The 14,631-nt window shown below is 39.7% G+C and overlaps 1 protein-coding gene across 1 annotated transcript in view; it reads left to right on the forward strand.

Annotated features, from left to right (window-relative positions):
* NT5DC1 (5'-nucleotidase domain containing 1) overlaps positions 1–14,631 on the forward strand; it is a 279,569-nt gene that overhangs the window by 162,012 nt on the left and 102,926 nt on the right. The window contains 1 exon segment of the mRNA XM_075064566.1: positions 13,897–14,071. Within this exon segment, the coding sequence (XP_074920667.1) occupies positions 13,897–14,071 (175 nt within the window).

Below are 14,631 nucleotides of genomic sequence, written 5' to 3' on the forward strand. Positions count from 1 at the left end.
ATTTTTTTCCAATGTGCATTACTTTACATTTATCCACATTAAATTTCATTTGCCATTTGTTGCCCAATCACTTAGTTTTGTGAGATCTTTTTGAAGTTCTTCACAATCTGCTTTGGTCTTAACTATCTTGAGTAGTTTAGTATCATCTGCAACTTTGCCACCTCACTGTTTACCCCTTTCTCCAGATCATTTATGAATAAATTGAATAGGATTGGTCCTAGGACTGACCCTTGGAGAACACCACTAGTTACCCCTCTCCATTCTGAGAATTTACCATTAATTCCTACCCTTTCTTCCTGTCTTTTAGCCAGTTCTCAATCCATGAAAGGACCTTCCCTTTTATCCCATGACAGCTTAATTTACGTAAGAGCCTTTGGTGAGGGACCTTGTCAAAGGCTTTCTGGAAATCTAAGTACCTATGTCCACTGGATCCCCCTTGTCCACATGTTTGTTGACCCTTCAAAGAACTCTAATAGATTAGTAAGACACGATTTCCCTTTACAGAAGCCATGTTGACTATTGCTCAACAGTTTATTTTTCTATGTGTCTGACAATTTTATTCTTAACTATTGTTTCGACTAATTTTCCCTCGGTACCGACGTTAGACTTACCGGTCTGTAATTGCCGGATCACCTCTAGAGCCCTTTTTAAATATTGGTTACATTAGCTAACTTCCAGTCATTGGTACCGAAGTCGATTTAAAGGACAGGTACAAACCTTAGTTAATAGTTCCGCAACTTCATATTGAGTTCTTTCAGAACTCTTGGGTGAATGCCATCTGGTCCCGTGACTTGTTAATGTTGAGTTTATCAATTAATTCCAAAACCTCCTCTAGTGACACTTCAATCTGTGACAGTTCCTCAGATTTGTCACCTACAAAAGCCAGCTCAGGTTTGGGAATCTCCCCACATCCTCAGCCGTGAAGATTGAAGCAAAAGAATCCATTTAGTTCTCCACATGACTTTATCGTCTTTAAGTGCACCTTTTGTATTTCGATCATCAAGGGCCCCTGGTTGTTTAGCAGGCTTCCTGCTTCTGATGTACTTAAAAACATTTGTTATTACCTTTGAGTTTTTGGCTAGCCGTCTTCAAACTCCTCTTTGGCTTTCTTATTACACTCTTGCACTTAAGCTGGCAGTTTATGCTCCTTTCTATTTGCTCACTAGGATTTGACTTCCACTTTTTAAAGGAAGTCTTTTTATCTCTCACTGCTTCTTTTACATGGTTGTTAAGCCACGGTGCTCTTTTTTAGTTCTTTTACTGTTTCTTAATTTGGGGTATACATTGAAGTGGTCTTATTATGGTTTCTTAAAAAGGGCCCATAAACTTGCAGGATTTCACTTTAGCACTGTACCTTGATGTGTAAGCTGTTTTAACTAAACCCCCTCATTTTTGTGCTATTGTCCCCCTTTGAAATTAAATTGCACAGTGTTGTGGGCTTTGGGGGTTCTTCCCCTGGACAGGGATTGTTGAATTGTATTTGTTTATTGGTCACGATTTCAATCGGTCCTGCTATAGGTTTACCTCTTGGGACCCAGCTCCTTCGCTCCATTCAGGAATTAAATCTAGAGTTGCCTCTCCCTTGTGGGTTTCCGTACCAGCTTGCTCCATTGAAGCAGGTCATTTAAAGTATGAGAAATTATCTCTGATTTCATCCTGAAGTGAATGTTTCCCATAATATGGGGGATAATTGAAATCCCCACTTATTTTGGGTTTTATTTTGATAGGCCTCTCTGTTTCCCTTAGCATTTTCTCATTCACTTACTGGTTCCTTGATTCAGGTGTCGGGAACTGATTGTTAGTCTGCAGAACGAGAAGACTGAGGGGGATTTGATAGCTGCTTTCAAACTACCTGAAAGGGGGTTCCCAACGATAATAAGAATCCCTTTAATGTATATTTTATGAGGAGCCATGAAAAATTTCTTATCCATAGCATTCTATGGAACATGTGGATTCGCTTAAGTTTTTACTTTCATTTGAACTACTTTTCTTTTCACATATAGTTGCCACTTCTTCCCTCACCCCCCCCCCGCCGAACCTTGTTCTGTCTTCCGGATTATTTTTGTACCGCGGATGGATTGATGTCTCCACGCGGTATTGCTCTAGTCGCACCAGAGTTTCTGTGTATGCCCTAATTATATTTAATCCTATCCTTTATATCCACGAGGCATCCATAGTTGTACCTCTTCTCCTCTTATTAGATCTTCTGGCATTTGTGTACAAAAGCACTTTAAAAACTTGTCCCCGTTTATTTGTCTGCTCTTTTCTGATGTGCCAGATTTCTTTTTACGTGACTGTTATCAATCTGATCCAGCCCTTACATTTATCCACTTCCGTTACTTCTCTGCTCCTTGACTATAACCTGGACATTTCCCTATTCATCAGGGAACTCTCCCCTTAGGGAAGTTTCTGTGTCGATTCCACCTGTTCCTCTTGCAGCAGTCGGGCTTTTCCCCTATTTCCTCCTAGTTTTAAAACTCCCTCTAACACCTTTTTAATGTTTTGTGTACCAGAAGTCTGGCGTTTCCAACTTTGGTTGGTGAGCCCAATTCTCTCCGTATAGGCTTCCCCCCAATCCCAGAAGTTTTCCCCATTCTAATGAATGTAAAAACCCCTCCTCTCTACCACCGTCGTCTTCATCCACGCATTGAGACTCTGAAGCTCTGCCTGCCTACCTGGCCCTGCACTGTGGAACTGGAAGTATTTCTGAGATGCACCATTAGAGGCCTGGATTTCAGGTCTCTTCCCAGCAGCCTAATTTGGCTTCCAGGGACAATCTCTCCTACAATTTCCCCTATGTCATTGTAGCCTACATGTACCACGACCACGGCTCCTTTCCCCGCATTACACATTAAGTCTGTCTTTCTAGATGCCTCGAGAGATCCGGCAAACCTTCGCCACCCAGGCAGGCAAGTCACCGTATGGTTCTCCCGGTCATCACCACCCAGCTATCCTATGGTTCTAAGGGATTCGTATCTCCCGATTACTTAGCCAAACCTGCCTTTTTCTAAAACTTTGGAGTTCCTCCCCGGAGAGGTACTCAGTGCGAGAGACAACCCCAGAACCATCATGAGAAGAGGAGAAAGGTCCCAACTTATGGGAGTTCCCTCTGCCCCTCCGCATTGACTTGCTGTGCTTCCCTGGGCTTTTCTTTTCCTCTCAACGCACAGAAGCTGTCTGAGGCGGAGGTGGGGACATTCTACAGTTTGGTCCCGGAAGCCTCATCCACATACCTCTTCTTCCCTCCACTTTAACTGCTCCAGTTCACCAACCTCTGGGCCTCCAAAGTCCATACGTGTGTTGAAGATGCAGCGGCTCCTGCACTGACTGACACATACACCACCCGCCCACAAGGCAGGGGATCATACCATGCATACATCGAATACAATAAAACCTGGATAGCCACCCGGAGGCTTCTGCTGCTGGGCTTTCTGCCTGCATGTACTCCTAGTGATATAGAAAGGTGGTTCTAACGAAAGAGGTTTTGGGAAAGTGGGTTTTTTGGGGGAATTTTATTAGGTTTTAAGGGGAGGGGGGTCTTCAAAGTCTTTTTTAAACCCCCCCCAAGGGGAATGGAGGTGGCCCACCAAAGGGACCCCCCTCCCTCCCACTTCACTTCCGAACTTCCCTTGCAAAACTCCCTGTTGTGGCAAAGCACCTAGGTCACTTGGGTGCGGCTTTATAAAAGCCCGGCCTTGAGTTAATGTTTCCCACCCTTACTGATTAAGGCTTAGCCATATTACCAGAGGTTCAGCTTTCAAACCTTCCTTTGAAGCTCATGGGCCTCCAGAGACTGCGAGCCATCTAGCCACACTGTCCTTCAAAACAAAACAAGACTGACAACAACAGCTTCCAATGACACAGCACACAGCAAGTAACCCGTCAAACAACAACACACACACTTACAGACAGTCACTATTATCCGGGACAGATGCTGTATTTGCTTCCTGGCCGTTCAACTCTGGATGAAACTCTCCATTGGCGAAACATATACAAAATTTCCTTGTTCTATGTGGGGCACCATCCCCTGTCACTTGTTGCATGGGGCTTTAAGGCTGCCTGAGTTTAATGGCCCCGCCCTCTGATTAAGGCTCAGCCAATTACCAGAAGCTTCAAGTTTCAAACCTTCCTTTGAAAGGGTCACGGCCTCCAACTGCCAGCCACAGGCACAACGGTCCTTTTCAAAAAACAAAGTGACAAACACAAGTCGACAGAGGGCAACATAACCCTTCAAAAACCACACAAACACAAACACACACACACACACACTACAGACACTCACTTACCCCACAGATGCTGTATTTGCTCCTCCTTCACCTGGAGAACTCCCTTGCAAAACTCCCTGTTAGCAGCCCCTGGTCGCCATTCAATTCAATCAAGTAGCTAACCTTTAAGAACCATTAACAGCATTAAAACATATTGATTCTGAACTCTGGACTGACAGACATCCTGCCAAAAATAAATCTCCTTAAAAACATGTGTACATGCATTGAAGATCTGGATATAGCTGGGATACAAGTATAGTGGCTCTACAGGCCTGATCTAAAGCCCACTGAAATTAATAGAAGTTTGTTTGTTTTTTTCCGTTCATTTCTGTGGGCTTCTGATTAGGTCCTGAGAGGGAAATGGCATAACCGAGAACTCCAAGGGAAATGACAGTTTTTCCCCCCTCCTTCCCAACAGAAGTACTATACAATATTAGCACATTGAACTGGGTATCTGCACTTGCAGAATAAACTGAGCATTTGATGTCATGCTTGTAGGAGATCGAGAATAGACTTAGGACTATGTTTGCATTACAGTGTTTGGGGAAAATGACAATGCTACAGTCATGGTGCATGCACATTTCTCCTTGACTTTAATGGGAGGTTTGCATATGTAAAGGTTTCAGGAACACTTATTATTGATTTTATACATCTCTACCCTGATATAACGGTGTCCTTGGGAGCCAAAAAATCTTACCGTGTTATAGGTGAAACTGCTTTATATTGAACTTGCTTTGATCCGCTGGAGTGCGCAGCCCTGCCCCCTGGAGCACTGCTTTACCGCGTTATATTCGAATTCATGTTATATCGGGTCGCGTTATGTCAGGGTAGAGGTGTAGTAATATAGGAGTGCGTGGTGCTTCATAAAAATATATACCCTTTAGAAAAGTCTCTGTCTTAAGGAGTCCATTATCTGAGCTGTAACACAAACAAGTAAAAGATGAGGCATGAAGATATGAACAGAATCTTAACTGATCATCAATAAGGCTAAGATTGTGTCACAGATATTTTTAGTAAGATTCATGGACTAGTCACGGGCAATAATGAAAAAATCACAGATGCCTGTGACCTGTTCCTGACTTTCACTAAAAATATCTATGATAAAATGAGGAGCCTGGGCAGCTGTGGGTGGGCTGGGAGCTCCAGGGTCCCCATCTGCTGGCAGCTCCAAACTCTGGAGGTTCCCTTTGCTGCCATGAAGGCCAGGAGCTCTAGAGATCCCTCCAGCCACCCATGGAAGGGGAGAGCTGCAAGGGTTCCCATGCCACCTGCAGAGGAAGAGAGCTATGAGGGTTCCTGCTGCCACCTGCCCAGAGTGTCTGGGAGCTGTGGGAAGTCCGCCTGCCAGCAGGGGACCCTGCAGCTCCCAGCCGGGGCTGGCTGAAGTCACAGAGGTCTTTGAAAGTCACAGAATCCATGATTAAATCGCAGCCTTAATTGTCAGTGAAAGGTTAGACAAAAAACCACAGAAGAACCTAGACCTGAAGGAGAGATTTGAATGTGTAGAAGGAGTGCTTTATATAACTTTGGAAACACAATGTGAATCAATACAGATAAGAAATGTCTAAGTACTTGCAAATATCCTGACAATGTATTAATATTCTACTGTGCTAAACAACAGCACTTTTATTTAGTTACATTTCTATCTTCTTGTTCTTTTAAAAATGCTGTTGAAAAAAACTATTGAGAGACTGACTGCCTGGTTGTTAGCATAGGCTATATTTCAGGAAGTTAGATAAACTTGATTAGAGACTGGAGTGGAAATTGAAAATCTGCCTTTGTTCCATGGAAACACACATTTAATAGAGGCTTTCACGAAACACTTTATGTCTGTGTTTGTTGGGTTATGCTTTCTCCAACCATCACAAGATGAAGAGATGCAGACTTGATTGATTCTGATAATTCTTAATTGATTCCATTTTGTGTTATATAAAATAAAGGGTTTTGACTTTTTTTGTGAAGGTTTTTGTTCTGTTAAAGAGCCAGGGATTCTCAGTGGGGGTTTTGGCATATTTACTGACATGTGAAAGCTATAAATAGACATCTGGGGTGAAAAGTTGGAACACATCTTTTGTTGTTGTTGTCCCCACCCCCGTTCCACTCTGACATTGACAGATGTTGGATGGGAAAAAATTTTAGGAGGGATATAATAACATACAAAATAATCTATTTATTTTCTAGGAAACATGCAAGTGATGAGCCATCATTTGCAGATCTGCTTGCACCCATTTTGAAGTAATACCATTTTTGGTTTTGAGCTTTGTTTCCTTAGAAGATGCTAAAATTTATTTTTGACTGGGCACACATTTAGGGGTCAATCATGAGAGATTTTTGAAACTTTGACTCCTAAATGGTTGTGTGCCTGATCCCAAGAGGTGCACTGATGTCAATGGGGTTTATTGGATGGTCATCTCTCAGGAACAGTCCCTATGTGTCATATTTGTACTGTTTGGCAAAAGCATGGAATGACTCCCATATGCGGTGCCAATATGTTGTTTTATGTCCTCCTTTCCTTTGCAGGATATATCAAAACGTTGTTGTTTTCTTCTCTATCCTTGTTACATATAAAATAAAATCATAACATGCTTTCTAGACACTAAACCAACAGGTTAACCTCCTGCTTAAAGAAGTCATCCACCCAAAGTCCTTGTCAGAATTTTCAACCAAGGTTGGCTCAAATTCCATTTTCATGAATGCATTTACTTCCTAGGTGCAAGGTGTCTTCTTTGCCTGCTAAAAATAGCCCCAAAATTTACTGTCTTTGCTCATAGACAGGCTAATCTCCCAAGGCTTGTTTTTTTTTTTTCCCCTGTGTGCTCCCTTCCTGCTGATTTCACACCTGTTTATTAATATCTGACTTTCTATGCAAATGGGCATCCATTGTGTTTGCTTACAATGCTTAATTTACATCCCAACAGAGGAAGAGACGAATATACATCTCCTGTGTAACAGGAAACCTGGTTTTCACCTCTGCAACTTGATACAGACTCTAAGACAATATTTTCAGTATATATGCATCACTCCGTACATAGTCCTGTATATACATTTCACAGTGTTGTTAATAACTATTGTGAGACTGGCTTTCATTTCAGACCACACACAACATTCTTTGATGAACCAGAATGTACCTATTGGAATCATAGAACTGGAAGGGACCTGGAGAGGTCATCTAGCCAGTGCTTCTCAAGCTATCTGATGTGGGGGACCAGCAATTTTTTTTTCCAATGTGTCAGGGACCGGTGCCATATTATCCTATTCAACGCTTTTATGAGGAAACTCGCTGCAGACCAGCAGACAATGGCTCGCAGACCGGCACCAGTCTGCGGACCACCACTTTGAGAAGCACTAGTCCAGTACCCTGCACTCAAGGCAGGAGTAAGTATTACCTAGATCATCCCTGACAGGTGTTTGTCTAACCTGCTCTTAAAAATCTCCAACGATGGAGATTCCACAACCTCCCTAGACAGTTTATTCCAGTGCCTAACCACCCTGATAGTTAGGAAGTTTTTCCTAATGTCCAACTTAAACCTCCCTTGCAATTTAAGCCCATTGCTTCCTGTGCTATCCTAAGAGGTTAAGAAAAACAATGTTTCTCCCTCCTCCTTGTAACAACCTTTTATGTACTCAAAAACTGTTATCATGTCCCCTCTCAATCTTCTCTTTTCCAAACTAAAAAACCCCCATTTTTTTCCAATTTTCCCTCACAGGTCATGTTTTCTAGACCTTTAATCTTTTTTGTCGCTCTTCTCCGTACTCTCTCCAATTTGTCCACATCTTTCCTGAAATGTGGTACCTAGAACTGGCCAGAATACTCCAGCTGAGGCCTAATCAGTGCAGAGTAGAGCAGAAGAATTACTTCTCGTGTCTTGCTTACAACGCTCCTGCTAATACATCCCAGAATGATGTTTGGGTTTTTTTGCAACAGTGTTACGCGGTTGACTCATATTTAGCTTATGATCCACTAGGACCCCGAGATCCCTTTCTGCAGTTCTCCTTCCTGGGCAGTCATTTCTGATTTTGTATGTGTGCAACTGATTGTTCCTTCCTAAACAGAGTATATTGCATTTATCCTTATTGAATTTCATCCTATTTACTTCGGACAATTTCTCCAGTTTGTCTAGATCATTTTGAATTGTAATCCTATTCTCCAAAGCACTTGCAACCCCTCCCAGCTTGATATCATCTGCAAACTTTATAAGTGTACTCTCTATACCGTTATCTAAATCATTGATGAAGTTATTCAACAGAACCGGACCCAGAACTGATACCTGTGGGACCCCACTTGTTATGCCCTTGCAGCATGACTGTGAACCACTGATAACTACTCTCTGGGAATGATTTTCCAACCAGTTTTGCACCCACCTAATAGTAGCTCCATCTAAGTTGCATTTCCCTAGTTTGTTTATGAGAAGGTCATACAAGACAGTATCAAAAGCCTTACTAAAGTCAAGATATACCACGGCTACTGCTTCCCTCCTATCCACAAGGCTTGTTACCCTGTCAAAGAAAGCTATCGGGTTGGTTTAATACAATTTGTTCTTGACAAATCCATGCTGGCTGTTGTTTATCACCTTATTATCTTCTAGATGTTTTCAAACTGATTGCTTAATTATTTGCTCTATTACATTTCTAGGTACAGAAATTAAGCTGACTGGTCTGTAATTCCCCGGGTTGTCCTTATTTCCCTTTTTATAGACTGGAACTATATTTGCCCTTTTTCAGTCTTCTTTAATCTCTCCCATCTTCCATGACTTTTCAAAGATAATCACTAATGGCTTAGATATCTCTTCAGTGAGCTCCTTGAGTATTCTAGGATGCATTTCATCCGGCCCTGGTTACTTGAAGACATATAACTCATCTAAGTAATTTTTAACTTGTTCTTTTCCTATTTTAGCCTCTGATCCTACCTCATTTTCACTGACATTCACTATGTTAGACATCCAATCACCACCAACCTTCTTGACAAAGAAGTCATTAAGCACCTCTGCCATTTCCACATTTTCTGTTATTATTCCCCCCCCCCAATTGAATAATTGGCCTACCCTGTCCATGGGCTTCCTCTTGCTTCTAATGTATTTGTAGAATGTTTTCATGTTATCCTATATGTCTCTAGCTAGTTTGATCTCATTTTGTGCCTTGGCCTTTCTAATTTTGTCCCTACATACTTGTGTTATTTGTTTATATTCATCCTTTGTAATTTGACCTAGTTTCCACTTTTTGTAGAACTCTTTTTTTGATTTTTAGATCATTGAAGATCTCCTGGGTAAGCCAGGGTGGTCTCTTTCCAAGCTTCCTATCTTTCCTACGCAATGGGATACTTTGCTCTTGTGCCCTTAATAATGTCTCTTTGAAAAACTGCCAACTGTCTTCAATTGTTTTTCCCCTTCAATTTCCTTCCCATGAGATCTTACCTACTAACTCCTTGAGTTTGCTAAAGTCTGCCTTCTTGGAATCCATTGTCTTTATTTTGCTGTTGTCCCTCCTACCATTCCTTAGAATCATGAACTCTACCATTTTATGATCACTGTCACCCAAGCTGCTTTCCACCTTCAAATTCTCAACCAGTTCCTACCTATATGTCAAATCAAATCTAGAATACCCTCTCCCGTAGCAGCTTTCTCCACCTTCTGAAATAAAAAATTGTCTCCAATACATTCCAAGAACTTGTTGGATAATCTGTGCTTTGCTGTGTTATTTTCCCAACAGATGTCTGAGTAGTTGAAGTCTTCTGTCACCACCAAGTCCTGTGCTTTGGATGATTTTGTTAGTTGTTTTTACAAAAGCGTCATCCACCTCTTCTTCCTGGTTAGGTGGTCTGTAGTAGACCCCTACCATGACATCCCCCCTCATGTTTTTACCCCTTTTATCCTTACCCAGAAATTTTCAACAAATCTGTATCCTATTTCCATCTCAACCTCAGCCCAAGTGTATACATTTTTAATGAGAAGATACCCCTCTGTACCTCCTTGCCAGTTAGCATTAAGAAGTTCTTGGGTCACAGCTGAATCGAGTGTTGATTAAACTTTTAATTTCAGAGATAGCCATCAGACTACATAGCAGTCTAAAAAGGATTTATCATGCAGTAACTACTTATTAGCGTACTGTGAAAAAGGGTGTCATGTTTAAACACCCTCAATCTCTCTCTTTTCATCAGCATATATTTCTTACATAGAAGCAAGGAACTTCTTTTTCTTACTAGCAGCCTAATAGCAAATCCACAGATTAACTAAACATCACAGACTTGTCCTCAGAAATCAAAAAAGGATTTGGTAAGGGACAAAGAAAATATGTGCCAACAACATGTGATAAAACAGGCCTATTTACCTTAGAGAGAGAAGGTAATAAACTACTGTTCATATTGGACACCTGCCCTGCCTCTCCCTCAATAGACTGAGCCAGTACGGGGCAGAATGTCATATAAGCATTTCTCTTGGGTCCTCATCAGTTCTTGCATAATGATGCTTTCTAAATAAAAATGAAAGGGGTGGATGGCGGCTGAGCTGTCATATAGAGCACAGTACACATTACTAATGAAAGTCCAAAAAAATTATTTCATCTTCTGCAACAGAAACCTCAAGTTTCTTGTCCCCAACAGCATCCACACTAAAGAAAAGAAACATTACTTGGTAAATTTTTGTTTTATCAAAAAATCGTGGTCTTGGCTAGTTCTTAAATCACTACATAATACAGACTGCTGGAACGTACTTGTATACCCATGGTAAAGCCCACTGCGCTTTCTCACCCAGATTCCATAGAGAATCGGAGTGGTAATCTGGTTATGACTTGAAACTTTTCTCTAAGAGGTTTTCCTCAGTAGTAGTAATCCACATTTGGAAGGAAAAGCTCTCCATATCATGCTGCTGAATTAAGTCATTCTGTCTCTTCTCTTGTTGCTGTGCCTGCTAAACCTAATCTGAATCTGTTGCTTTAAAAAGAAAAACGGTCTGTAGAAGGTTTCAAGTATCAGAGGGGTAGCCATGTTAGTCTGGATCTGTAAAAGCAGCAAAGAGTCCTGTGGCACCTTATAGACTAACAGACATACTGGAGCATGAGCTTTCGTGGGTGAATACCCACTTTGTCAGATGCATGTAGAAGGTTTGAGTACATAAGAGTTATGAAACAGTGTTATATTTAATATTTTATCTTTCTCTGAGACTACCATTTTAAATATACGTTTCCTCTCTCGTTAAAAGCTCAATTTCAAGTGGTTTAAATCTTTTTTTTCTTATTTTTTTTAAATGAAAAAATAGCATTACTCACATACCACAAGTCTAAATAGTGTCTGGCATTTATTATATCATTCAGTGAAGTTGACTACAGATAGTTCCATATACAACAAAATGATGGACAACAACTATTCTTGTATTGATGATGATTCCAGGAGACATACAAACTGTGTGTTAAACTTTGTCTCATTCATGCCTCTTTTAGTAAACATTTCTCTCTTAGAAAAACTAGCTTTGGGGTTTTTTGGTAATGACTTGTGTCTGCAGTGCATGAGCATATAGACAATATATTGTTTTAGGAAACTATAGTAAAGAATAAAATAGGTTAATGATAATGATAAATTGACATAAAACAAGAGAAATCTTTGTCAGTCAGTCACATTAATGAATGGGCTAATTCTTAATAACTGATTAGTGTTATTCTTCAGAGTCCAATATGCTTTTAGAGGCATACGTTCAGAAGAATATGTTTGCCTGTAAAGGCCAAATTCTGTTTCTGTTACACCCATAAAATGGGCATTCATAACTCTACTAAGAGCAGGGTTTGGATTTGTTTGTTTTACGCCTCCAATCAATGTGCAGTACATCAGCTGAGTAGCTCTCACTAGACTGGACTCAGGGGACCTGGGTTCTGTTCCTAATTTTGCCATTGGCCTGCTGGGCGACCTTGAGCATGTCACGTCATCTCCCAGTGCCTCAGTTTCCCCGTTTGTAAAATGAGAATAATGATACTGGCCTCTCTTTGTAAAAATCTTTGAGATTTTCTGATCTGAAAAAGTGCTGCATGAGAGCACAGTGGAATTATTAAATATTATTAAATATTATTAGGGCTGTCAATCACAGTTAACTCAAGCAATTAACTCAAAACAAATTGACACTATTAAAAAAATTAATCACTATTAATCACTGTTTTAATCACACTGGTAATAATAGAATACCAACTGAAATTTATTATAAATATTTTTGAATGTTTATCTACATTTTCAAATATATTGATTTCAGTCACAATACAGACTATAAAGTGCACAGTGCTTACTTTATATTATTTTTTATTACAAATATTTTGCAATGTAGAAAAGATAAAAGAAATAGTAAACAATTCTCCCCAAAGGAGTTCAGTCACAAATTTAATTAATACATTATTATTTTAACAAGCATCATCAACATGGAAGCATGTCTTCTGGAATGATGATCGAAGCATGAAAGGGCATACAAATGTTTAGCATATTTGGCACATAAATACCCTGCAACGCTGGCTACAAAAATGCCATGGGAACACCTGTTCTCACTTTTAGGTGACGTAAACGAAAATTGGGCAGCAGTATCTCCCGTAAATGTAAATAAACTTGTTTGTGTTAGTGGTTCGCTGAACAAGAAGTAGGACTGAGTTGTCCTGTAGGCTTTAAAGTTTTACATTGTTTTGTTTTTGAGTGAAGTTATATAAAAAAAAATAATTCTACATTTGTAAGATGCACTTCCACAATAAAGAGATTACACTACAGTGCTTGTATGTGGTGAATTTAAAAATACTAGGTGGAGTTTGTTTCTTTTTTACATTGCAAATATTTGTAATAAAAAATAGTAATATAAAGTGAGCACTGTATGCTTTGTATTCCATGTTGTAATTGAAATTAATATATTTGAATATGTAGAAAAACATCCAAAATATTTAAATAAATGCCATTCTATTATTAACAGTGTGATTAAAACTTTGATTAATCACAATTAATTGTTTTAATCATTTGACAGCCCTAATTATTATTACATCAACTTTTATCAGATAAAATGATGACATGCATTAAAAAAACTAATCTGAGAAATAATGTCATTGATATAGGAATGCTGTTACAGATCAGTTGGTGCTAACTGCAAGTTTTAAAAGTAACTGTAGATTTTGGGTGCTTCCATTTTTTGGTCTCCAAACTGAGATAGCTTAAGATCTCTGATTGTCAGGAGACAGGTGCTCAGCACTTTCTGGAGACTAGGTCTATTTAAGTAACCTTAAATTGAATATCCAAAAATTGAAAATCAATACAGTGATATCTCATACACAAAACCCGACAGTGCTTTTCAGGACAGTAATTCATGATTTAAAATATGTGGGAAAACAAAAAATAAGAAAGCCAAAGCTGTGAAATGTATGTAATACCAGAGAGAGATAATTACATAATTTTTTTTGCTATTACGTCACATTGTTTTCTTTTCCTTTTTTTATGTAAATCAAGAATTATAGCTCTGTACAATTTTTAAGATTTCTCTGCTTTTTTTATATCATTTTACATTTTATTTTATTATCTTTTATATTTTTGTTTATTTACTTTTGCCTATGGAGTGAAGGAAAAATTGTAAATATAGTCTGTAAATATGATTGGCTGGTAGAAGATAATGATGTTTTTATTTTTCAGAAAACTGTGGGACATATTTCCCAGAAGTGAAAAATGATCCAGTCAAATATTTACAAAGTTCCCCTGAGTCTGTAAAAAAGTGGCTGAGGCAACTGAAAAATGCTGGGAAGGTCCTGTTGTTAATTACCAGCTCTCACAGAGACTATTGCAGACTCCTGTGTGAACATATCCTTGGGTAAGTGTACTGTTGATCTCAGTTCATTTCCAATTAGACCTCCCAGAGAGCAGTAGCCATGGTTAGAATTAGAGATGGCCCTGAGCAGTAAGGATAGAGGTTTGAACTTTCTCAGATGCAAGGAAGTATTTGGATCTGGGGTTTTGGTCTGGATCTGTTTCTAGTTAGTGTTTCACATTATCTCAGAACTAGGAGACCAGTAGTTATAGGCTGTCCTTAAAACTATACATTTTTATAAGTAGTATTTCACATTGAATAACCAGTTTTTCTAAAGATAGGCCTTATGGCTAAGCACTAGCCCTTATTTCTTTATTAATTGTATCATGAATGGCCCCAGATGCCCAAATCTGGATAGGAGCCCTGTTATGGTAGACACTGTACAAACATATGGTGAGAGGCAATTCCTGCCCTGAAACTCTTACATTAATGGCTATTAGCCAGGATGGGTAAGGAATGGTGTCCCTAGCCTCTGTTTGTCAGAGGGTAGAGATGGACAGCAGGAGAGAGATCACTTGATCATTACCTGTTAGGTTCACTCCCTCTGGGGCACTTGGCATTGG

This window comes from Chelonoidis abingdonii, chromosome 3 (genome assembly GCF_003597395.2).
Source record: "Chelonoidis abingdonii isolate Lonesome George chromosome 3, CheloAbing_2.0, whole genome shotgun sequence".
In the NCBI taxonomy this organism is placed as follows: domain Eukaryota; kingdom Metazoa; phylum Chordata; order Testudines; family Testudinidae; genus Chelonoidis; species Chelonoidis abingdonii.